Below are 26466 nucleotides of genomic sequence, written 5' to 3'. Positions count from 1 at the left end.
TAAACCTAATACAAATTATACGTCAATGCTGTAAACAGGTGGTGGTGTGTGTGTGGGTGGTGTAAACAAAAAACTCCTTTGCCTTTCCTCACTTTCCTCTCTCGTCTCGGCTCGGTCACCAGTTTTCTTACGTTTTCCTTCTGTAAGTTCTGTCTCATCCAAACTTATCAGCTCTTACAGAATCTGCTGCTACAGTAACCAGCGATTACGCAGCAATCATTTAACGCGATTCTCGCTGTTTCTCAGCTCTAAATTTGCTCTATCCTCAATCATACTTCCGGTGAGTTGGTCTCCTTTCTTCTGCCCATGCCGCGTCGATATGCCGGCGCCGGCTTTTCATAAACAAATCACAATTCAACCTGAGCTGTGTAGAGATAGACATTTTTAATATCATGGATGAAGTTTTCAATAGCATGAATGGCTGTAAATGCGTAATCTGCTACAGCCAAGGGCTTATCAAAATCCCTCCGCGGAACGCAACGGATCAGGTTATCTACGGTTCTGCTTGAGGCTAAGGCTGAGATTGTGAAAATCATCTCTGAGGAGCAATCCAAGCGTTCCGTTGGCATGGATGAAATAGGGTGGAATCGCGATAATAGTTAGCATTGTGAAAGCAGTGAGGCTTATCATGATCCTCCATGACATCGATAAAAAAGAAAACCTCCCATTAATCCTGAACAGATCTTAATATCTAACATTGCAGCAAGTCAACTATTGAAAGTTTAAAGCAGCCCAATAAGACATCAAAATGCTAGATATTGTATGGAACATGCTTAAGATTGGCCTATGTCTTGATTTGTCCTGTCCACCTATGCACTGAGGTTCAATAATCACATTGCTTGAGGGGAATCCAGCTAACACTGAACTGTTCATACAGTGCAGTAGAATGTAAGCTCTGAATTGCCTGAAAAGCCCTGTAAAGAAATATTTTTTCTTATTTTCAGAATGATGCCCAAAAGGAAGAATTTTTACAGACCACAAACCCACAAAAAGGGTAAATTCTGCATCACTCCTGGTTTGAAGGGGTTCATCTGTACTTGTAACATTATGAATGAGAAGGAGTGTGTCCGAGAATCTTACAATATCATGAATGAGTTCTCTGCCAAATTATTCCCTGAAATGAAGGTAATCATGTTTTCTTTCCCACCTAGATACTTGTCATGTACTGACCTAATAGCCACGGACATTTATTCTACAGAGTAACACGAGTGTGGTGATGAAGAGCCTCAAGTAGCAACACCATGCCATCCAAAACTTGCTCATGATCATTCATTCAACTCTTGTGTGATTAATAGCAGTAACATTTAAAAATTTAATGCTTTCTAATTACTCATAGTTACCTAGGGCTCACCAAAGGCTAATTTTTTTCTTCATGGTGAGCAAAGTGACTGCGGTTGAAGCGGAACCTACCTTTGGGTCTGTTGACCATAGACTTATAGCCAAATGAATAGATTCTTTTCCAACAAAATTGAATGTAAATCATGTTTGGCATATCAAGAAAGTAAGAAATCCTCTCCAAAGCATGCAATCTGCATATGTGGGACTTGCAAGCTTTTTCAAATTTACTGCATCTGAGGACAGTACCTATTTCTTAATGGCGAGCAGTCAGTTTTTCCCGGAGAGAGACTCAAGAAAACCTAAGCTAAATAAACAAACAATCTCACATATTGTTCAAAACTTCCCTTATGTAAGATTACAATTGATACAAGAAGAAAAGGAATAATAATTGACAGTGAAACTACCAGACCACGTATCTTGGCTTGTGACGTCGTAGACTTTCTGTAATTTTTTATTTTTTAAATGAAAAACCACTCAACGTCAATTCTTGAAAACTTCTGTGTTTTTTTTTCTCTGTGTGAAGAAAACTCTTCGAAAGTTTCAAGAAATTTTATTTATTTTTTCTAGGTACTTCAAAAAATAAAATGGGAGGGGAGAGTTTTAAACACCGCAAGTAAGATGGTACTTGGTCTGGTAGTTTTACCATCGGAATACTTGGAATGGTAAACTAAAAGAAATTGTCAAAATTCTTTGTTTATTTAGGTAAGGTTTTCTCATTCCCCTGTCAGTCCAAACTTGGTTGTCGCCAACTGAGGAGAGCCGCCTGTGGATGCGGGAGACTTGAAAAAGCGTGTTACAAATACGCAGATTGCATGCTAAGGAATGAATTTCAAACTATTTTGATGTGCCCATTGTGATTTTTGTGTGATTTTACCCGCAGTGAGTCTATATAATTGGCTGTGCTTTTAACTCGCAACAGATTCATGTATGATCTGTATGGGATTTTTTATTACGTTCAAAGGTCAGAGGAATTTTATTTCAAATACCTGAATTACAAAGGACATGTCATTGACGAAACTAAAAATTCTTGCATCTTAGATTGCATTGTCATAAATTTCTGGTTACATGTTCTATTTTATCCTATGAATATCCACAAGTTTTTTCAATCTCATCATTACATAATTTTTAATATTGGAATAAAATACTACTTAAGGAGGTAGGAACAGGGGAAATGTAATCCCAATTTTTATCATTTTTTCTATCTAACTTCTTGTATCTTTTAGGAACCAGAAACTGCTGAAAATGTTGAAGCTTCAGAAGTAGAAGATGAGCTAGCAAAAGAAATCGAAGAGCTTAAATCATCCGATGATAAAACAGAGCAAAGAAAATTCAGTGTTGTCAATACAGATATTAAGGGTGTGGTATTTATTAAGACAACCGTAAGTACCTACTATTATTTTCCATATCGTGAGGTTGAAGAGTTGAAGCTGAAATCCTTATAACGTGTATCTGGTGAAAGAAAAAAGATATCGTCCTAAGTAAAGTTTAATGTTGGTTTTTGTTTCAAAGCTATGTTTTGCAATTTTTCTATTTTTTAAAACAACAAACGTTGCTTGTTGAAATTTGAAAGTGACTGATTTCAACCTTTCTGCATATTGTCAAATATGAAGGAATTTTACCAAAATTTGTTAGGAAAATTAGGGAAATGTCAGTAAATTTCATCTGTTAAATTCTATGGCAGTCATGACTGCAGATTTCTGATCACATCTTACTCTTTTGGAAAATGACTAGTAGTGATGATCACATAAAGTTTCAAATAATTTCTCTTTGCGTTTTCAAGAATTTAGCTTGAGAATTTTGTCAAAATATAAAATCCTTTTTACAACTTCCCAGGCGCCCTGCAACACCTAATCACCATCCATGTTTATCAAAACAAGGTTTCTTTGGCAAATTACATCTTGCAATTTTATGTTGAACGCCATGTATCCATGATTTTGTTAGGCGTTCCCTCATATTTTGGGTTATTTTATAACCCAATCTGGTACCTACTTAAGGAACTTGCCATCTGCCATTCTTTGTACATGACTATACCAGACAAGCTCTTTCATCATAATTTGATGAATGATGGTTGGCTCAGCGTTTATTATCTAATGCACTCTTTCATTTTTCACGTGATATCGTAGGAATTGAGAAGTATCCCTCAAGCTGTTGCAAATAGCAACATTTTCAACTGTTCTAAATTCATCTATCTGTAAAAGTTAGCAATGCATATCAGCCCTTCTCAATTCTCATGCATCTGATATTTTTCAGCTTGATGACCCTGTGAAATTAGCTCATAGTATCCTGGCCGAAATTGCTGATACAAAACAGCAGAGGACAAGGTTCCTTCTTCGAATGATTCCTGTAGAGGCTGTTTGCAGGGTAAGCAAATAATTGATGCATTTCATCCTTATATGTGCATGCGAAATCTTGCCCCTTTCATTTCTTTTCTTTTTTCTCTCTCTCTCTTTTTTTTTCTATGAACTGCATTCTATTTTGAATTCTTTAAGTTTATAAACTTGAGAAGCACAGGGTGAAATAGACCAGTTGTTGCCAGCACTCTTATTTAAATGCCTAAAATATTAAATACCTCTGGTTGGTTCTCTTAAATTTTTTTCTCCCCATTACTATTCATTTCAAATTTGTTTTTCTTTGATGTAACCATTTAATCTAATTCATCTGATAAAAAAAAATCAGAATCTTTTATCAAAGAGTGAGTAATTGTGAAAAGAATGGAAAATAGAATGAGGTTTAAAAAATACAACAGCACCATCGTGTTATCACCAAACCACTGCAAACCTGGCAAAATTTATTTATTTTTAAATCAAGCAAGCTAGGCAGCCTGAGGAAAACAAAGAATTCAAATGCATACAAAGTGAAAGAACAGTTTTGCACCATGATCAGAAAAAGTTAAAAATTATGTGAAGAGAAAACGAGGTTCGTAAGGAATAAGTTCAGTGAACCTAGATCCAATGAAAAACAGAGTGTCCCATCTTTAATGAAATTTTTAAGATCATTAAGATGATCTTGCGCAACTTAAAAGGCTAAAAATTTTTCAAATCGCTCAAGAATAAGTGTAAAAATACTGTTGGACGCAAGAGACACAGCCAAATGAATATCTTCTACACAAGTAAAATCGCACAAAAATCACGTTGGACACTTCAAAAAATTCTGAAATCCATTCTGTAGTGCGCAATTTGCGTAGTTTGTAACACGTTTTTTCAGGTTTCCCGGGTATTCGGGCAGTTTTTCTCATTCAGCGCTGACCAGGTTTGCACAGACAGAGAAGTCAGAAAAACTATACATTGCAAACAAAAGGTTTCACTAACATTTTTATCGTATGATTTCAATCATTTTCAAGCTTTTTCCCCTTTTTCTTTCTATATTTTGTAAAAACAAAAGCTTTGAATGAATTAAAATCTTACGCTAGAAGAGTTTACAACAGTTCGCAAGATTGATTGTTTATTTAGGTTAGGTCTCTCTCTAGGTAAACCTGACTGCTGGCCACCACAAAAAATTGCCCGCATACCCACGCGGTAAATTTGAAAAAGCGTGTTACAGAATAGGCAGATTGTACACTAAGGAGTGAATCTGAAACTTCTTTGATGTGAGTAACGTGATTTTTGAGGGAATTTACCCTCAGAAAGTGTGTCCAGTTGGCTGTGTCTCTTGCGTGCAACTGACCCATTCTCAACAAAAAATCTAGTTGTCAAAGGGAGTATAAAACAGACCATAAACAAAATAAATCATTTTATGACCTGATTAAACGAACATAATCTATGTTATCAGAAAGCTGTATTGATCAGATGAATGTCAGAGGGATTTTAAGCTCTTTATAGGGCTGTGTAATTTACTGTATAGCTAAAGGTACTTTTTTGCAGACCGGCAACCAGTTGATTATTCAGCCAGAGAAAGGGCTCACCTTGTTAGTCATCTAATCAATGCAGTTGTTTCATCACACAGCTCTGTTCCATTTTAGTCTAGCCTTGTCTACCAGACAAACACATATAACTTCTATTGTTGGCTTGCTGTTGAGTATTGCTGTGGTAGTCAAACAGGAGAAGCACAGGTTAAGATGAACAAAACCCAAATCTTATAGAAGTGGGGGACAGTTCCACTGAAATCTGTTGACACTGTGCTTATAAACCGAAAAAGTCTGTAGGCCTTTAAGAAAAAAAATCCAATATGTTCCTCCAAAGAGAACTCAGATGTATAAATAACTCCTCAATCCTTAAATTTGGAAATACAATCCAGAGAGGTCCTGCAAATCAAATGATCAAAATTGGACCCATCGCCAAAAATGAGCAATTTAATTTTTTTACAGGAGAACGTTTGTGCAGATTTTTTTGAAATTTTAAAGGAATTTGCTTTGCACAGAGTAGAAAATTCCCTGAAATTTGCATAAAAATCTACACAACCGTCTTCGTGTAAAAAATTGAATTGCCCAAGTAAATTTGACAATAGCTAATGTGGCTTGGTACCTTTCTGCTTAATGCAATCCAACTGAGTGCAACATTTGTTTAAAATATTGATCTTTTTTTGTGTATCTCTTTCAGGCCACAGTAGAAGATATAAAAGCAGCAGCTGTAATATTATTTAAGAAGCATTTTAAATGTGACAGCACCACTTTCTCAATCATTTTTAAGTGAGCAAGTAAAATTACTCTTTTCAATCGTATGTAATTCTATTTAACAGGAGTTAACACACAGTAATTGAAAAGGGGAAAATAACTTTGCTCTGTACTATGCCATTGAAGAAGGAGGTGGCTAAGTGTGCATTTTTAGTTTGAGTTTACGAATTAAGTCGTTTTGTTTGTTTTTGAATAACCCCTGCATCCTCTGAGAAAAGTGTTAGAAATATTGAAACTTTCTTATTGGAATACCCTATCATTCATTGATTATAAAAGGCTAATTTCGAAGATCATCCTGTCGGTAGGATGACCCGAGTCCATCAACCTTTCACAAGAGAAGGTGGATGTCAAGAAAACCACCATCAATGCATTATCTCAATATATTTTTTTTTTAAAATTGTGTCAAATTTTTTAAAACATTGGATTATAAATGATGGAAATAAATCAAATGTTTATTGCAAAAAAAGTCTTTAAAACATCAAAGTAATAGTTTAGTAAGGAGCAAAACTTTACTCACCAAGGTAAAATTTCTGCAAGGATCTTGCAATCCAAAAGTCTGTAAAATGGGCCTTTAAACAGGGTATGAATTGTAGCATTACGCAATATATTTTTCCCTCAAAATTTCATATATGTAGAAATTATTCATAATTAACATTGGATAAATGGCAAACTTACAATCGATGCCTGTGTAATCGAATTCTCATTTAACTTGCGTTAAAAACTCTCGTTAATATCTCTTGCAGGAGTTGATTTTTAAACGTTCCTGTTGTGTGAATCATTACCTATGTGAGATTTTGAAAAGAAAGCCATGTGAATTTTTTCAAGCCCAGACCTTGACCAGTGGCCCATTCGAGCAATCTATTCACCCCTGAACTTTAGCCTTGAAATCACTGCGGCCTGTAGCAACCACGCTCTCTTATATGACCGCTTGCTACTTGATCACAGCCTGTAGCATCTAATTTTTCGCTTTTGTTGCAGCCGACGACAGAATGATAACATTGACCGTATGGAACTTGTAAGAGAATTAGCTTTGTTGGTGACTGACTGTAATCCATTGCACCAAGCAAACCTGAAGGAACCAAATCTGGCTGTGGTAGTTGAAGTAATTCGAGGCATTTGCTGCTTATCTGTTGTCCCGGACTACTATAAATTGCGGAAGTACAACCTCCTGGAGCTGACAAATCCTACTGAATCAGGAAAGAAAGCTGAAGAAAAGGATACTCACTCCACAGACACTGAGAATTCAGAAAAAAAAGATGATGGTTCCTCAGAAACAACAGCGACTAATGATGTGAATCCCGATTTGGGAGCACAAAATCCTGCTGTTGAAACAACAATTTTGAAAGATGAAAAGGAAAGAGAATCTTGATTATTCATTTGGCGCTGTTTGTTTCAAATTTTTACTTAAATTTTGTCCGTAAGTAAGAATTTTTTTCTTTACTACTTTTTTTGTGTTCTGTTGTTTTTCTTTGCTACTTTAAAGTTTTCGATTATCTCAATAAATTTGATATAAATTTAACAAGAATCTTTACGAGTATATTTTCCTCTCTTCCTACGAAGTAAGAAAAAAATAAATACATACTAATTCACTCCATTTAAAAAATCCATCGGAAACTGTGGAACAGATTCTGTAATCCCAAAATTCATAACTTAAGAGTAAATAAATTGCATCTAAGTGCTAACCTCTAAATCTATATTATACAGCATGAAGTACAAAAGGTGTTTGAGGGTTTAAATGGCCATTCTGCAGCAGCATTAAGTTCTATTCAGATCAATAAAAGACTTTTTTCCTCAATAATGTTTTCCCAAAAATGCTCCCAGTAGGAGCTATGCCACCCAAAATTTTCGGGGAAATCATTCTTTTTTCTGAATGTTGGTGGTGGTTTTGAGCCAAAAGTCTGGGATACATAGCTTCCTCCCTTAACTTTTAGCAATGCATTCATCCGTAACCCAAAATATACGGGGTCTGGTAGTTGCATTTTTTGCTCCTGGGCTTTGTTTTCAACAAAACTGCATTTGAACGTACGAGAGCCCGGAGCATGTCGCAATGTGATTGGCTCAATGCTTGTTAAATGTTAACGTTTGTATTGTACTGTGAGTAGCCGCCCTCTCCGCAAGTGCATCTGTCCATTTTTTTGAAAACCAAGCACTGGAGAGAAAAAATACTGATTACCGTTCCACAAGTATATTGTACGCCTCTGAATGGCGCCCTGGGCCCTGAAAGATCCTATAACCCCTCAAACCCCCAGGAATCCTTTCCTAACCTAGACTTCGATTATGAAAGGAGAATAAAGCAAATTTTATGGCTTGAAATTTACTCAGAATATTCTGCCAATGGAGTAGGAAAATCAACAAAGTTTTCAAGGAATCAAGTTGCCTAGTTTTCCAAAGAATAAATACTTAAAAACTATGTATGATCGGAAATCTGCAACGTTGCAAACAGAAATACATGGTTTAACACTATGGCCATTGATATGACATTGAAAGGTATTATGATTTGGCAGGGAGATGTTTTTGGTACTCTGATAAACCAACAAGCAGCCAAGGCTTAAAAGATAACTTTATCTTAAGAATTTCGATTATTTCATCACTGCAAGTCCTACTCAGACTTGAAATGACTGCATGTCTACGTAAGAGCTACGTCGCTTGTAAAATTTCACAAGAAACACGATAGTGCCACTGGTGTTTTCCTAAAACAAACACCCAAACGCAGGCCATCTGGATGCATTTAAATCAAAAGGTCCTATGCCCATTGTGTCATAAACCCTGTCATTTATGTATTATTTTGAATCTCAGGGCTCATGTCAGAATGGATTTTGTTTCTTTTGATGGAAATACATTCATCTCTTCGTTCACAGTTAGTTAGAATCTCCATGCACACCGCACAGTTCTTACCTAATGCACAGGTAGGAAGGAAATATTTTTTGACAGGCTGCCTCTTTGTGGAGAACTCCAAAGTTACGGCATCCCTTAAGTTTATTTATGATCAGTTATAGCTGAAGATATTCTAAAAATACAGCGAAATCCGAGAAACTTATAGTGACGAGTTTTCAGGTAAGTACTAACGTGTACGAAACCCCGTATTCGTTCCCGCTTCTTTTTAAATTTTTTCCTTTTACGGAGATACTCCAACCAATCGGAACCGCTCCTCTTCGTTTTGCATTGTTTTGTTGTTGTTTTGGAGGTTATGTTATGTTGAAATTCAGGTTTGTTGTGTGTGAATGTGTGATCATGTCTTTGATTACGTTATAATTTAATCTCACGAAAGAAGTGAAGTACTCTTTAAAAAATAAGTTGATCAGTGCATAATTATCTCTAGATTTCACAAAATGTAGTCTGGCTGTGAAGACGCAAGATAGCCAAAATCTGTGCAATGGTCATCATTGCGAACTTTTTTTTTTCTTGCTCACTCTTGTTATCAACATATTTTCTTTGAGTTTTTTTCACAATACACAGTCCCACTTTTCCCAAATTTATGTGTTTGATCAGTAGTTAATAATTTCAAAGTAACATCAAAGTAGAATATCACTCATTCAGCCTCAACTTGAGTTTTGAAGAGACTGCTACAGGAGATCAGCGAGGATCATGTCTTGCTACGAGCAATTTAGCCTTTCCTCTGAGGTATGGATATTATTCATGAGCTTTGCTAAAGTCAAAACTCATCCTTTTCTTATTATATTTATTATCATGACGTAAGGTAAATCCAATGCTTACACATATCTATTGTTTGTGCGAAACTATTCATAGTTTTTGATCGTTCTGGAATCATTAATGAAATTTTCCATTCAAATTTCTAGCTGCCATCTCTTCAGTGGGGCTGCATTCTAGAATTTGACTTTTTGTTGCAATAGATCTAATTGTCATAATAAAGTTGACCTTAGCTGACACAATAGGTAAGTTGCGCTGGGCACAGAATCGTGTTTTGATGCTTGATTCCTGTAAATTAGCTATTAATATTAAGATCTGTCCAAACGGTAACTTTCTATGTTCCATATTAACAAAGATATTGCCCTTCGAAAAGTCATGTGTTTGACGTCATCCACCGCTGTAGTGACACCCTTGGTTTCATCCACCTTGCTTTCATCCGAGTTTCACTTTAACTGATCAGGGTAAATGTGCGTCACACTGACTAATGAAAGCAAGGTGGAAGAAACCAAGGGTGTCACTATTGCGGTGGATGACGTCAAAAACCCGACTTTTCAAAAGGCGTTATATCTCAGTTGATATTGAACACAGAAAGTTGCGGTTTGGACAGATCTTATTATTTTTAGCTGATCCACAAGAATCGAGCATCAAAACACAATTCTGTGACCAGCGCAACTGACCTATTGGTAGAACCTGATGAAGCATTCTTATCTGGCATCCTGAGACAACTTCGATGAATAATCTTGTTCTCATTCTATTTACCATCAAGTATGAATATCAAATCCTACTTTAAGGTATTGCTCTATCAATTTAATATTGAAGACTTGCTATGAAAATTTCCACTTCAAAAATTTCTCTTTCTTAGACCCTGCGGAGGTGGTGGAAAATCATTGGTAAGGTGGCTAACAAAAAAAAATTAATGATTGCAACCATCCTTTTTCTCCTGAAAATAGTCCTTAAATTGAAAATCTCTTGACTTTTGCAAGAGTTTCATTGTCTATGGTGCTATTGAACTCGAGAACCATCATTGGATACCTAGTCTTTTTAGCTGAATCCATTTCTAAAATTTTGAGTGCTAGAGCGCAAAAAAAATGCTATGGTTGCTCTTTGATGTCTCCACCTTTATCCTGTGTAGATATGTCCCGGTTTTTGATGGCTTTTTTCAATTTTCTTTTCCCCCCAGCAAAAAATGAGGAAAAACAGAAAAGCGCTCTGAGTTTTGACATTTTTGGGCTTAAAGAGGTCTTATGAGGGGCTTGGAGGACAATGCGCATAAGTGCAGTTTTTGAAAAAATTGAGATACCAATGATTTCAAGTTAAACTAGTCTTAATGGATAGTCTTTGAAAAATTCGCTCCCAAATTCAAATTTTTAAGCTTCTATCAGTCAGTTTCAACTTTCTTTCCACCATGAGGATCCATGTAATTTCGAAACTTTAAACACATATTTCTAGAAATAGCAAAAACTGCACTTATGCGCCTTGTTCGCCAAGCCCCTCTTATGATCTTTTTTGTGCACTAAGAAAATTTTGTGGTGCAGATTTCGACCAAATGTTTCCCTAAAGAACAATCTGCGCCCCTACACTATCAGATTGCTAACAATTGTGACTTGGGATATTTAGCTATCATTCCTAGTTCTGGTTTGATTTGTGGAGGGTCTCCATTTTTATGAAAATTTACAGCTGTACTTACTGCGTTGCCAATATTATTAAAATTTATGATGGATGATTGATTATAAATAAATTGCTTGACTTAAACCCTAATTGTGCTATTGATGGGGCTTTATTCTTTGTTTTCAGATTGACTCATTTTTCCGGAAAATCAATAACCTGCCGAATTCACTGAGGGAGTATTCGCTATTATTAATCAAGGAATATCTCACAAATCCATTGCCAGCACCTGGTAAGCTTTTGATCATGCAGATTTTACTTTTCACACACATCCAACCTACACTTCAACCCCTCCAAGAAGCTTGAAAGGGTGAGGAATACATCCTTATCATTTTTTAAAACCTAATGCAGTAATTGTTGGTGTGTCATTAAAATAAATAAATTGAATCGAATGTGTTATTTTGATCAGAAAGAAGACTACTCAATTATAAGGGTCCTTTTTTTCCTGGGCCCTAAAGAAGTCACTCTAGACAGGGGTGAAAAATGAATATTTCTTTTTAACTTCTTTATATTTTGTTGAAAAAGAAAAGTTAAACTGTACTAGGTACTAGGGAGCTAAAGAGGTAAATATGGTAAATAAAGTGCACTCATTAATGATACTCATAAATTCCATTCTAGAAACTGCAACAAATGACTTGACTGAAGACGAAGTGACGGAGGCAGAAGAAGATTCTCTGCATACCGAAATTGACTTGATAGATTCAGAATATGATGATGAGTGCAGCATTCTACAAATTAAAGAAAGTGGGGCCAAAAATGATCCTAAAGTATCCTCGGCCGGTAATGATGGGTCATCTTCTAGCACGGATGAAGCAGAAACTGTTGAACCTGAAGATCACACCGTCAAACTCTCGGGAAAAAACCCTCAAACGCATGGAGGTAATGTATTTTTAATTTTAATTTCTTATCTTTTGATTTGAAATAACAATGAACCAGTGAACAGAGTAATAGTTGATTCCATCCTTGCAGAAGAAATTTCTTATTCTAGTAACTATTCTATCTCAAAATTTGTCAAGAAACAGGGTTTCTACGGTACAAAAAAAGAGCAAATACGCAGAAAAAGCACAGATTTTGAAAGGCTTACTGACTTTTCAAAAACGTAATCTACCCTATTGGGAAATAAATCCTCATCTCACCCATTGGAAATGCTGAAGTGAAATAAAGGAATTTATTTATTTAAATAGAGAAAAATGTGGATTTTCCATGAAAAGGACAGATGTATGAGATTTTTGTGATTAACTCTAAAACATAAGGTTTGAGCCCTAGTAGTATGCAATTTCCTAACCCAGTCCTTTGTATTAAGTTCCCACAGTTTGATTATTCATGTTTCGGTTCACTCTACAGCAGAAACCGCATATAACGAAACGCACTGGGTTCGGCCAAATACTACGTTATAAGCGGGTGTCTGGTACAAGCGGTTTTTGCTTAAATATTGAGTTCTGCGTGGCCCGCGCCTCTCCATGATAACTGGATCTGTCTGACGCTGCCTAATGCCACATCGTGACAGCTAATACCCGATTTCTGGGGATCAATTTGAATTTTTTTGCAAGCAGTAATTTTATGATAAGTGGGAGAAACGAATTCATCCTTTTCAAACACAAAAAAGTATAACTTATCCATGCAACAAGCCGTCATTTTTTATGATGTGAAATAATGTTAATGAATTTTGAGTTAATATGGCAATGATAGACGGAACTAGAGGCATAGCGGAACCAGTGGCGAAGCATGAATGATCAATTATTGATATTGCCCGATTTGAAGTTATGGGAAAAGATCGATTATTAAGGTGTTCGTTGCAAACACCCTGTTTATTGATTGTTTTCCATAGGTTTTAATGGCATGTCAATCAATGTATTGCGAAGCACGCCACACCACTGCTAATAACTGGATGGTGTTTCTGTTGTATTGAATTCTCGGAATAACTATCTGACAATAGATTGCATAAGTTCCGAAACTCGCACAGAATTTTTTTGGGAAAATCCCGTTTATTTCGGAATTTTTTAAATTTGGGACAAAAATTTTTGCTAATGTTAGCGGTTTTCCGCAATAAGCGTTTCCCATTAATGCAGGAATTTTTTAGATCGTTCTTATGGATGGAAAAACGGGACCGCGCGAAAATAACGATATAAACGGTTTTCTGTAATGAATGTGTCGTTATATACCGTTTCTACTGTATTTTATTTCTTTATCATTCCTACGTCCTTGTTTCTGAGTCAGAATATCTTTTTTGCTACTCAAAGCTGCTCAAACATAGGCGGCACTAAATCTCTTGGTATTCCTAACGTTGTCTTCTTTAGGCAATTAGAAATTAGGAACAATTGATTTCTTTATATTGTAAAACAATTTTAATCATTTCACCCTCCTGGGTGGACACAGGGTTTCTTTAGTTTCACCATCATCAAAAATTTAACTATTTATTTTCAATTCGATATTGCATTGTATTTGCTTTTCAACCATGTTTCCTTACTCAACTATTTTTTGGTATGTGACAGGTGGAAAAAGGATCGTGGAAGGAAATGAAGGTGCTCAAAATCTCTCTCAATTTGAAGAAGTGAGTTCAAGTCATGCGCGCGCACCTGAACCAATCAATACTGCCACAAAAAAACTATTTATCCACAGCAAAAATATCGAATCAAACCTGGTCCATACAAACAAGTTAGTCACAAAGGATGGGCAAAGATATCATTTAGTTAAAAGATTAAGGAGAAGCAAAGATGGGAAACACTATTATGAAAATGCTGCCGTTCCATTGGGCCCAAGCCCCCAGAGATCAAAAATTATGGTTCCGAAATTGAAATCAAGAAACAATCTCTCCTCAATGGCATCTGCAAAATTGAACTCTGGTAATTTGAAAGTGAAGGTCAAGGAACCTCTTAACCGTCTAATGTTCAGTCCTATTAAAACAAAGACGATTCCTCCGCCTAAAAACTCAAGAACAGTCCTTGATGTCACTGAAGACAATATGATCATTTTTAAAAACACCTCAACTAAACCAATCGCATTTGTTCCACCTCCGAATGTGGTAGTGACCAAAGCAAGTGAATCTCCTAACCCTAGGTTACATACTCCAGCCAAATCCACAATTTTCATTAATGGTAGCAAATTTGTGGTCCCTGCAAATTTGCAAGTGAGTTCCAAAATAGTTGACAAAAACTCGGAGATTGAAGGATCAAATTCCAATCCTGCTTCTCCCCTAGTGAAAAAGTCAACATCAAGTTTACCGACAGACACCAGGTATCGAACTATATTACCAAAAGACTTGCAACCAAAAGTAGTTCAGTGCAAAGTATTGAAAGAGATTCAAGTTTCGCCTAACAAGTGGAATAAACTACCCACTACCCCCAAGACTCCAATTACCGTGCAACTTAATAGTACTATTGGCAGTAATGTCCACATGAAGAACAAAGCATCTTTACCGCTAAGACTGCAGAAAGCTCCTTTGATCAAGTCAAATATAGGTGCAATTAATAAGCGTTCTTTGCAACTTCTTAAGTCCGGAAATAATTCCCAAGAAAAATTCCATATTTTACGAAAGAAAAATTTTCAATTCTCAACTAAACAGCGTAGTGTTATTACCAAGCAGTTGACAAAATATTTGAAGATGGATAACGAAGAAAAACAGTGAGTACAAATTTTGTTTATTTTCTTATATTGTTTTATCAGACTAATCAGACTTAAATTGGGAAACATGCGTTCAAGATGAGTCACAGTACAATAATTTGTATATATGTATAAGTTGCTTTTACTGTGCGCTAGAATATAACAATTTGTTATTTTTGTTTAAGTTAGTCGGCAATATCTTTGACGTCTTAGATTTCCTTCAGAACATTAGAGTTAAGGCTCTGGATCAATTTTCTAGGAATTGTAATTTATCTTTTTTTATTCCATTCCCTCATTTAGGTTTCAATAAATGGTCCATTATCACTAGTTGTTGCAATCTCTATAATGCTCATATCGATCAACATTATATTCTTGGAACCTCTATCCTCAGCTTCAAGGTTAATTTTAGGACAGTTATTTTGTAATCTATTTTAGTATTTGATGCTTCTTTCTCGGAAATGCTTTCTTCTCTGTCAGGTTCTCTTTGAATTGTTCAATACTTTTTATATTTTTTATGATTGTTATTGCTGTTATAATTTTGAAAGGGTAAATTCTTTATTTCATTGAAATACTCATTAAAACATAGGTAGGAATGGCTGATCATAGTTTTTTAAGGTTTTTTTTTAAAGTTTGATTTCAAAAGTCTTCAATCTCCTCAAAGGCTCACTTTAGAATATTAGAGTTTGTCTTAAAAAATTATTGCACTTACCAACCTCTGACTAAGTGGGTTTACTAAGTCCCTCAAATTTTGTTATATTTTATTACAGGGGTGTCGAAAAAGCCAGTGAGGACTTCGTTGTCATCGTTGATCCGAGTGATGTAGTCAATACTGAAGGGTGTGAGGAAGTTGTTACCCCAGCGAAACTAAAGCGGAAAATCAAAATTTTAAGGCCAAGTATTCCCAAAGTTCAATTTACGAAGGTGAAAAAGCCTAAAATGTGTGAAAAGTGTGGCAAAGCATTTAGAACTGAATCGCTTCTTAGTAAGTATATCTAGACAGTACTGATTTCTCTTCCATTCCTTAGTCACTCCTGAAGCCTCAAAAAGACTATAAAAGTCTAATTTCTCCAAGGTTTTTAACACATTGAAAAGTCTATGAATCTAAAAAAAATTTAAGTTTTTGAGGTCTCTAATATCTTTTAATCTTACATCAACTGGCAATGAATTGACAAAAGAACCCCGCACAGAGCATGGGGTCAGCAGCTCTCGATGAAAGTCGATGAAACTTTAATAGATTGATATAAAGTTCATAATAGGGGGAAAGCCAAAAAATTAGCTCATTTTTCCGAGTAGAAACCGAGATATTCGCAATTGAATCCGGACTATTTTCTATCATGCTGCAGCATGGCGGAAGAATTCTGAGTCCCCTCTCCTCTCATTGTTCGGCGTTCTCGATCAGACCTCACGTCACTCACGTGAAGATAGGTGCTTATGCGCTCGGCTGGTGCGAATGCCGTACTCTCTCCCTCTCCTCGCATCTGTCAATTCTGTTTCAGCAACTACATTTCAAATTAAACCGGCTGGCACAAGGCCCGGCCGGTGCAAGAAGCAGGGAACTCCATATCGCACAGCCCGAACGGAGCGTCCTAATGAAAGGAGTGAGTGTAAACAATGCGACATCGTAGTTACCTGGTGGGGAGAGGGGGTTTCCTGGCCGAAGTGCTCAAGCAAGGTAAGGCGACACGGAGAATTTACCTCCGCCGCACAGAAAATAGTCCGGGTTCAATCGCAAATATCTCGGCTTCTACTCGCAAAAGTGAGCTAATTTTTTGGCTTTCCCTTAATTATGATCTTTATATCAATCCATTAAAGTTTCATCGAGAGCCGCTGACCCCATGCTCTGTGCGGGGTTCTTTATAACATTTGTACTTTTTCCTCTGTTGTGCATATGTCTTAAAAGTCAAATACCTTTTCCATGTATTACTTATTTTCTTTTTTTACTCATATGAATCAATAACTTTGTATTGGAGCAATCTTAATTTTTAAAATTTTTCAGGAATGCATAACAAAATTTCGAAAAAAGAAATGTTGTCATCTCCATTGTTTCTGTTTCATTTATTCATGGTCAAACGCACTTTATTATGCACGTTAAATGCGTGCCAATATCTTAAATAGGAGTTAATTTTCGAAATTCCAGTTGTGTTAATCGCTTTCTGAGAAAATTTTCAGAGAGGGAACATGTACATAGTGCTTTCATTCACACCTTGTCTAGTTGCCCATTTTGAGAAGAAAAAATTATGTAACATCTAACTACTGTTTTTCCATTACAGAGCTACATATGAAGATACATTCTCCTAGATTCAAATGTAAAAAATGTGGTCAAGCCTATGTCACTAGTGTGGAATATCTTAAACACAAACTAGACCATAAAAAGGAGGAGGTTCACACATGCGAATTTTGTAGAGTGCAATTTAACGCGTTCATTCGGTTGAAAGAGCATATCCGGCTGCATCACCCCACTCAAAAATTGCACAAGTGCCAACAAGTGAGTCCTTTAAGAACCCCTCTAATGTCTCTCAATCGGGGGAATGTGAACAGAATAAAAACATGGGAATACACAGGGTGATCCAAAAGCCTGCACCAAATCAGCCCCAGGTTTCTTGCGCTATTATAGGGTGGTAGCCCTAAAATTTTGGTGAAGGGGGAGGCACAAAAGACGTTGTCTTTGACGTAAGAGTACTCAAAAAATTTCAAAAATCAGGAAGTCTCCATCGCCATTTGTTCAAAAGTTAAAGGGGTGATGCCTCATGCTGATGCAAGACTTTTAAATCATCCCGCAGTAGAGCATGGTTGAGATAAATGTAAAGATGTCAGTGACTATGAATGCAGCTGCCTTGAGACTCGTACAGTAGAGACCGAGTTAATAAAAACGCAGATTTTAGGTTTTACTCAATGCGAAGAATGTTTGGGTGTGATTGTCCCTCGGGGGCACATCTTAAAATTTTTTGGCGTTCAGCCATTTTGGACTTGAAATAACATACATACTACATTGTTAGATGAAATCCCCGGTAGAATTTGCTAAACTTCAGAGCTAAGGAAAAGGCATTATAAGGAGTGACCATTTACAGTTTTATTTTGTCACAACTTTTTCTAAGCAGAATTAGAATCAGGACGTTGTCACTGTAAAACTGTTAATCAGAGAGAATATATTCAAGAAAAACATTTCTTAAAGAAACCCTGTTAAAAAGTACGACTGTATATGAAAGAGAAAATTTAAAGTGTGAATCTGTAAGCATTCTTGCCAGGTCAGTAATTCGATTCTAGAAATATTCAGGTATAGATTGGGTTTTTCATTCATGAAGATTAAAACCAAATTTTTCAGCCACAGTAACGAAGGAAATTAACGGTCTTTAAATTAGCACTAAAGCACTAAAGAGTTCGAGTTCACCTTTTGTTCTACTCATAGGAAGGCCAACACTATTGCCATCATTGATCTTATCTTATACGTATTACTATCTTCACTTTTTACGATGTTATTGTATAAGGCTTTTTCCTTCCTTAGGATCACTTTTTTTTTGAGGAGAGTAAGGTACAAGGTTAAACAATTTTAAGCCAAAAATTAAACCATATTGTAATTTATTTCATGCGTGTGTATGATTTCAGGGGGAAAAAAAAATAATAATTATAATAATAATAATCTAGCTCTTCATCCATGTCAAAATGGAGAAGGCGTTTGCAAGAAAGAATCCCTCCCTAATTCCGCGTTGCAGATTGTCACGAAATAGATCTATGAAATCAATAACTAGGAGACACCAACAAATAGAATTGAATTTTGGATTTGTTTCAAAAAGTTAATCACATCCACTTACAAGAATGTGACGTATGCACCTTTGCTGCTGTCCTTTCTTTCAATCAGCTAGAAGGGGTCTTAGTTTCAAAAATTTTGAGCTCCTAGCTTTAATGTGTACTTCAAAGAAGTACATAATTTTAACAAAATTTTTCCCGGTTTTCAGTGTAGTTATAGCGCTTACACTCAAAGGACACTGGACTCACATATTCGGTACAAACATGCAGTGAGACGGAAAGAGCCACAGCAGATCATTTGTCCTGTCTGCCATAAGTTCTTTAGGCAAACTTCGGAGCTTAGAAATCACATCACAACCCATCTACCCGAAAGGATTTTTAGGTGAGTTACATTTTTTTTTAGTATTATTAGTTGAAAAGTGGAACTTTATCATCATGTGAGTGCCAGAAGCTCAAAAGTCACAAGTTCAAAAACTTGCACTCCTGTGAAAATTAAGGACTTTCAAGTTTTTGTTTACATGTATCCTTTTTGTATTTATTTTCCAGTTTGCTACATCTTTCAAAAACCATTGAATACTTTTTCTATTACACCATCAAAAAACACGAGGTTATCTCTGAATCTCCAGTCTGAACGAATTGGAGTCTGGAACTACATTTCTCTATTGAGTTTTTTCATTACGCCCAACTTTCGTATCCGGCTCCAGCATAGTCTGATATGCTTAACCCCCAAAATGGACCTCATGCTGTACGACATGAGACTCCCCAGGATATTTTTTCATTGATGGTGATCTTGGAAAAATATCCCTCTTAAATACCCAGATTTTTAACGTTGCAGATCTATTTCATATTTTACTTTTTTAAAAAATAATTAAGCATTGTTATCGCTTAAAATCCCATGTAATTTTCCTCTGCCGTTTTAACAATATTAATTTGCTGGAAATTTGTTGCAAATTATTAACAGAAAGAGAGATTCTAAAACCCTTCAATCAAGAGTGCTTATCTAGTTTTTTCATCAATGTATGCCATTAGTAGTACGATGAGGTACCCAGAAAATTTTAAGACCAAAGGTGCATTAAAGGTGAATTGTAGGAAAACAAGGGGGAAAAAAAGAACAGCTGTCATCCGTAGCTGTTATCTATCCCTGTTGTCTGCAGCTGTATTTGAGGCTTGCTTTGCAAGTTTAAAGAACTGCAGAGAAAGATGTAGTCGTACATAAAAAATATCCAGAACAGATTTTCATTTGGTTTTCACCCATGAAACTGATTCAATTGAATCTTCGATTAAAAAAATATTTTATCAGAAATCGAAGGAAAATTTCCATCTATTTTTTTTTCTTATTTCCTGTAACCTTTCATACTCATGTTTCCAAAAAATTGTTTTCTGCTGCACCGGTCAAACAGCTAGCATACCATCAGATCAGTCTATAGTAGCATGCAATAGCTAAGTCTCTTTTTACCACTTCAACCCCACCTTGCTCAAAAGTCCGAGAGATGGGTGCTGATCCTTGGGTAACTTTTAGGACGATACTTGAAGGAAAAGTGATAGAGAGGATTACTGTGTTGGGCAATGTATTTGACGGTTTCTTTTTGTAACCAGTGCTTTTGCTGGAGCCTATGGGGTCTTGTTACAACAAGTTATATTTACATTCATTTGAAAACAACTACGTCCTCATGTGAACTGAATGGGTACCTGATACAATCCTTTTAGCAGTTTGTCCTGAGATATTTATGCGAAGAAAATCATGCTCTTGATGTTAAAGCTTACCACAGATTGCAATTTATCTGTGTTGAATAGAGTGTTAAAAAATTCAGAAATAAACAAGATTGAAAGAACCTATTGTTATGCTTGGAGTTGAGGCAGCCTTTCTTTCCCTCTTGCATGCATAGTATCAACTAGCTCTCGCGTCTATTGAAATCAGTGACCTTAGTTGGATTAGGTCTAAATAGGCAGCTAAACTCACTGGGTTGAAGAGTATCATGGAAAATTCTCGGCAGAGTTTTTAAAGTTCTTCAAAAATAATCAAACTTATATTATTTCGATGCAAATTAATGCAATCTAACGAGTTGACGTGCATACTGCTCGCAACTTGCCTATGCTTGCTGTTGACCTACAATAAATGTAAGGAAATTTGTTTAACTAACTCTCCATTTTTGCAGTTGCGAAGCCTGCGGCAAAAAGTTTAACCAAAAAACGACGCTCAGTTCACACCTAAGGAATGTTCATGGAGAGCGAAGATACCCCTGCAATGTTTGCCCGATGATATTAAAAACCAGGGACAACCAAATCAGGCACATGGCATCCCATGCGGATTGTAAACTTTTCCCTTGCCCCAAGTGTCCTTATGCTTGCAACTCGCAAGGAAATCTAGTCAAGCATGTGCGCACTCAACATAATATACAAAATTTCTCCTTGAGAAGAAGGTACAGCTCATATGAAGTTTCTTTGTTTTAATTTTTTGCTTGACCATTTAAATTAAAAGGGTCTATAGCTTAGAGCGAAACGATCGTATTCAGGTATATTCTTGACTTGAGTGCAGTGACCTTATTTACAGCACTAAGTGTCATACTTACCCTTACAATAAGTGTTATCATGTATCAAAACAGTGGAATATTTATTTTTGTGAATGGGTTAGTTGCACTGGTCACAGAATCATGTTTTAATGCCTGATTCATTTAGATTAGCTAAAAATAATAAGATCTGTCCAAACAGCAACTTTCTACGTTTAGTATTAGCAGAGATATCGCCCCTTAAGAAGTCGAGTTTTTGACGTCATCCACTGCAGTAGTGACACCCTCGGTTTTCCACCTTACTTTCATCAGTCGGTGTGATGCACATTGGCACTGGTTTTTCAGCGTGAAACTCGGATGGAAGCAAGATGGATGAAACTAAGGGTGTCACTACCGCGGTGAATGACGTCCAAAACCCAACTTTCAATAATTAAATAATAAATAACAACACTAATATTAAACCGTTAAAAAATCCATGATTACACAACAAACCCACTATGAAAGCAACAACTGAAGTTTAGAAATAGTTAGGAAATCCATGATTACACTAGAAAACCACTATTAAAACGACAACTACAGTTATTTTGAGTTCCACTGAAATTAATAGTCAAAAAATCCATGATTACACAAGAAACCCACTATGAAAGCAACAACTAAAGTTTAGAAATAGTTAGGAAATCCATGATTACACTAGAAAACCACTATTAAAACGACAACTACAGTTATTTTGAGTTCCACTGAAATTAATAGTCAAAAAATCCATGATTACACAAGAAACCCACTATGAAAGCAACAACTAAAGTTCAGATAATGGAAAATAACTTTTTTTTTTTTTTTTTTTTTTTTTTTTTTTTTTTTTATTGGTATTTTAACAACAATCTACAATATATGTATTCAGTTGACTTTGGATAGGAAGCCTCACAAACTGACCCAAAACATTCAAAAAGATGTTATTTTCATCAGCTGCTCAGTTTAAAAAAAAAAAACCAAACAAAGTAAAAACGTTCGTGGGGAGGGGGGAAGGCGAATAAATATACGAGCAGTAAGCGTAGAAGAATAACTATGGAAACATAAGAAAGCTCAAAAACTTTCATCAGCTGATAATCGGATGAAACATAGAAAGGCCCGCAGTGTTGCCGTTCACAGCATAGAACAGCGGAAATCAAGGGCCAATTACGCGCGCAGCTAAAGGTATCCGACGGCCACCCGGCAACGGCCGCGTCAGGAAATATACCCGCACTGCTACGTCTCTCTTTCCAACACACACGGGCTTACGGGAATATCCGCGACTTCCGACCGCGGTTACTCGCGAACGGACGGGCGGATCGCGAAAAGAAAGCTTATTGCACCCCTCGGGGACAGTACCCGTCGAACGGCTAAGTTCGCACCGATTCCGACCGGTGGGAGCGGGGAGGCGAGCGTGATGGATCAGTGTATGATCAATGTATTTCCCTTTTATTAGTTAGATAGAAAGTTACAGTTTGGACACATATTATTATTTTTAGTTAATTTAGAAGAATCAAGCATCAAAACACAATTCTGTGACCAGCCCAACTAATCCATTGTTTAACTATATACCCAGAAATCTCAGAGATGAATTCATGAATTGCCGCTTATTCAATCTTTCCCTAAAACAGTATTATAAGAAAGTTGCCGCAGTCAAATGTTGTCGAGGTTAAAAGTGGCCACAGTCGAATGTTGTAGAGTTTTTTTATAAGCTATGCATAAATTCTAGCAATTCTGCTCTTCAATTACTGTTAAAGATCAATTTTGAAAGAGCAGGTGTAAAAGCTCCTTAACAATTACCAGTTTTTGGGGTTCCTACTCTGGGTAAATAATCCTCAAAGCTTCTAATTCTTTCATATTCTTTTTAGTAAGAATGCATATCGACGGTGTAAGTGGGCAATCACATAACTCGTTTGCGGTGTCTGAATGTCTCCGCCTCTATGTTATTTTTTTAAAGGATAACAAATTGAAATCATTCCTTGAAGTTTTTGCAGAATTTTCTTCACACAGAGAAGAAAAATCACGGCAGTTTTAAAGAATTGCCGTTGAGTAGTTTACCGTTCAAAAAATAAAGTATATCAGGAAGTCTGCGACGTTGCAAACCGAGTTATGTGATTGCGGACTTACACTGTCGATATATCATTGTAACACCCTCTGTGAACAAAGATGAGCTCCCATTTTTCATTTGTGTCTCTAAATAAAATGCATTACACTGTTCTTGGTTTTGATTTTCATGATTACAATGTATAGAGCGCAATCTGTAAAAATGGCGGATGTTCCATTTAAAATGAATAGCTTTTTTGCCATTTTCACATGCTAGGTTTCATTTGCAAGTAGTGTGAAAAATTCGAAGCTGTAACATCGCTGAGCATTATTTTGTTCTACCATTAACCTTAACTCATTTTCACAGGGATCGGGTAAAACAAGTATGCACTGAAATCAATCCACTCACAGAACGAGGACTAGAAAAGGGTTCTCACGTAGCAACCTTGTATCTTAATCGGTTATCGAAGAAACTTGGAAAAGACCTTGTCTCGCAGTTGGGTGCAGAACAACAAAGAGATGAAAATACAACGAATACTTCTACAACAAACATGGAGAATAGCGATTTTGCAAATTATGGCGCTCAAGAAAGCGATAGTGAACATTCTGAGCAAGACCACATTGAAACTGATGCTGCTGTAGCTTCGCTTGACAAATCACAGTACGACAATGATTTTTGTATTATTCCTGAGACGCAAAGGATGTTAGATGACCTGATAAAGGAGTCATCTGGATATACTTCAGAATCTCAGTACCATGGTGCTCATACTGCAAATTTCTAGGAACATAAAATTGTTTACATATTTTTCTAAAGCGGACTGCCAGATCTATCTCCGAATCTCTGATGTATGTCAGCTTATTTTTCTCAATTGATTTTGACCTTAAAATGGAAGTAAATTTCATAAGTTTGATTTATTTTTGCTCTGGTGTATAGTAAGGTTGATCCTAGTACATCATCTACTAACGTGCTTTTCCTAAAAAGTTTGTTTGGATCCGTGGTGTTCATTTAAATATAGTGCCGAAGCTTAGTATTTTTTTGCCTCAATTCTCAAGAATTAATATGTATCAAGGCTGAACTGCAAGTACATTCCTGTATCAGGTCGAAACAATATATTTTTAAGAATGAAGAAGCTCATTTTTTTTTTGAAAGATCCTATTTCTTGGTTGTTATCTCTCATCACAGCTAGGTTAAAAAAGACCTCTCTTCAAAGAATAGTAGGCACATTTATGCTACTGGCAAAAAGTCAAAGCAGGCATTAAGTCAAACGCCAATGCAAATAGTTAAACAAATATTCTTACACGAATGGAATTTCTTTTTATTTTGCCAATTATATAAAAAGTATTTCCTTGCACAGGTAGGTAAGGAATCTGTGTAAAAATTTTCATTGTACCAAAGTACATACGTTGTTTTTAGTCCTTGAACAAGCATTCATTTCAAAATGCAGCATGTCCTAAAATACAGAATTTTTGACAGTCAAAATACAGGAAGATCCAGACCACTTGTACTAGATCTTTGTCTCAGCTATTACAGGTGATGAATTCTCACTTTTAGAAAGTTGGAAACTTGAGAACTCTTCATCAAAAACACTCCAAACCTTGTTACTTATCAAAATTTGACCTTATGTTCATGCCTCTTAGAATATCCCATTTGACTGTTTGCCTGCAACATATATGTGTAGTATCAGAATGTATGTGGTGACTTACATCTCGCAGCTCTTACAATAGTTAGCTCCAAAAAGTTATGAACCCAAAGTTTTTTCCGATTGGAATAAAAGGAGCTCCCAGGGTTTTTCACCTCTGAATGAGAAGATCTACATATAACGTTAAAATTCTTTACCGAAAATAAAGTCATTAAAATTAGTGCACACTGTGTAATATAAGTGAGAATGCACTGTTATGGAAGCTTATCATATCTGGTCATGTAACTGTTGCAGTAAAAAAAGGAAAACTTTTTTCATGCCGCATGAAAGTTAGAAGCATAACTTTGTTGCGTTTTATTTTCCTTATATAACTATAAGGTCCTCCAACTTGAGATTTGACTTCTAGTTTGTTCTCTTAAGAAATTCTGAATGTTAATTTATTCTCGAACATTGATTTTTAGCATGAAAAAGTGTAATATTAATGAATGTTTTAACGACTTCCATTTATCAAAATGTATTCCAAGAAGAGCCTTTTTTCCTTTCTCTTTTTTTCTTTTTTTCTCTTAATGTTAACATGCAAAAATTGTATAACTTGTGAATATTAAACCCCGAATATGTTAGCCTGTCAGAAATTAAGGCTGTGCTTTTTCTCTGAAATATGTATTGCCAAAAATTGTGATGGCATCCTCTGATAGTACAAGGGTGCGGATAAGAAACTTGCGAAGAAAAAGTAGCTCCCTATGTATCCAAATATCGACGGTGTAAGTCGGCTATCACATATCTCGTTTGCGGTGTCCGCCTGCGGTGTAGTTTTCCGTTTAAAAAATAAAGTATGACAGGAAGTCTGCGACGTCGCAAACCGAGTTATGTGATTGCCGACTTACACCGTCGATATATAATATTAAATTATTTGCTATGAGAGTTGTATTGAACTTCGTAGTTTTGTATTGTTGCCCTCAAAAATAAAGAATTTCATTCAAGGACACAACTTTCACGAAATACTGTATTTGAACATCATTGGGAGTCATTTTTGAAAATTTTAGCCTTTCCCTGTCAGCAAGTGGCAGGAAGTTAAAATATAGGTTTAATAATCCAAGCTATACTCAGAGAGGCCATTAAATTCGTGAAAAACAGCAAAATGAGTAGATAAAATCTAAATTCTTGAAATTCCACTACCCACCTGGACTACTTTCTGTGGTGGAAAATCATGATCTCTCGTAGGTATTTTGGAAGAAATGAGAATGGTTTAATTTTTTTTTTATTTTTTTTTATTTTTATTCAAAAGAAAAAAAAAATGTTTACAAGAAAAGACAATAGAGTGACATGTGACATTTAGTTGTGCCATTGAGCACAGCTCATTCGGCAGGACAAATACATCTCAAATACGAAAACAAACAAATACAAAATTCAATCAAATATCAGTTGTTAATTTTAATTTGAGTGGCTAACATCTGGAGCTCCCTCCCTCGGTTGATATTATTAAGTCTAAGTTAATTATTCGGTCTATATGCTCACCATATTTTCAAAAGTTGGAGAAGAAAAGAAAGTAGCAGATACTGCTTTCTGAACGACTGTTACTTAATATTGTTGAAGATATATTTTGAAATAAACTCTTATCATCATTATTTTTACAGTTGGAATTTATGTTTCCCTCATTTCCTATGTG

General features: G+C 36.0%; 2 protein-coding genes across 3 annotated transcripts; both read left to right on the top strand.

The window, feature by feature from the left end:
• Window positions 1–49: 49 nt before the first annotated feature.
• LOC109036628 (THUMP domain-containing protein 1) lies at window positions 50–7472 on the top strand. Of its 2 annotated transcripts, none has more exons than XM_019050973.2 (6): window positions 50–280; window positions 945–1125; window positions 2562–2717; window positions 3589–3699; window positions 5874–5962; window positions 6926–7472. In XM_019050973.2, the coding sequence occupies exons 2-6, from the start codon at window positions 946–948 to the stop codon at window positions 7314–7316; spliced, it is 927 nt and encodes a 308-aa protein (XP_018906518.2). In that variant the 5' UTR covers window positions 50–280; window position 945; the 3' UTR covers window positions 7317–7472. The 2 variants fall into 2 exon arrangements, with proteins under 2 accessions (XP_018906518.2, XP_072160629.1); XM_072304528.1 differs by having other exon boundaries at window positions 72–142.
• Window positions 7473–9125: 1653 nt separating this feature from the next.
• LOC109036664 (uncharacterized) lies at window positions 9126–26427 on the top strand. Its single transcript, XM_019051016.2, has 9 exons — window positions 9126–9568; window positions 11390–11492; window positions 11879–12139; window positions 13753–14881; window positions 15628–15842; window positions 17131–17345; window positions 18814–18986; window positions 20761–21024; window positions 23528–26427. The coding sequence occupies exons 1-9, from the start codon at window positions 9533–9535 to the stop codon at window positions 23940–23942; spliced, it is 2811 nt and encodes a 936-aa protein (XP_018906561.2). The 5' UTR covers window positions 9126–9532; the 3' UTR covers window positions 23943–26427.
• The last annotated feature ends 39 nt before the right edge of the window (window positions 26428–26466 follow it).

The sequence above is a fragment of the Bemisia tabaci genome, chromosome 1 (assembly GCF_918797505.1).
Source record: "Bemisia tabaci chromosome 1, PGI_BMITA_v3".
Taxonomy (NCBI): Eukaryota; Metazoa; Arthropoda; class Insecta; order Hemiptera; family Aleyrodidae; genus Bemisia; species Bemisia tabaci.
This window is presented reverse-complemented; position numbering and strand designations above follow the sequence as displayed.

What these genes read in the sequence shown, in the direction of transcription:
- LOC109036628 (XM_019050973.2), top strand. Translation starts at nt 946, where the DNA reads ATGATGCCCAAAAGGAAGAATTTTTACAGACCACAAACCCACAAAAAG. An exon ending in TGGTATTTATTAAGACAACC is followed by an intron (nt 2,718 to 3,588) that starts GTAAGTACCTAC and finishes GATATTTTTCAG; the next exon opens with CTTGATGACCCTGTGAAATT. An exon ending in CTGTAGAGGCTGTTTGCAGG is followed by an intron (nt 3,700 to 5,873) that starts GTAAGCAAATAA and finishes TATCTCTTTCAG; the next exon opens with GCCACAGTAGAAGATATAAA.
- LOC109036664 (XM_019051016.2), top strand. Translation starts at nt 9,533, where the DNA reads ATGTCTTGCTACGAGCAATTTAGCCTTTCCTCTGAG. An exon ending in CTACCCGAAAGGATTTTTAG is followed by an intron (nt 18,987 to 20,760) that starts GTGAGTTACATT and finishes CCATTTTTGCAG; the next exon opens with TTGCGAAGCCTGCGGCAAAA. An exon ending in AATTTCTCCTTGAGAAGAAG is followed by an intron (nt 21,025 to 23,527) that starts GTACAGCTCATA and finishes TCATTTTCACAG; the next exon opens with GGATCGGGTAAAACAAGTAT.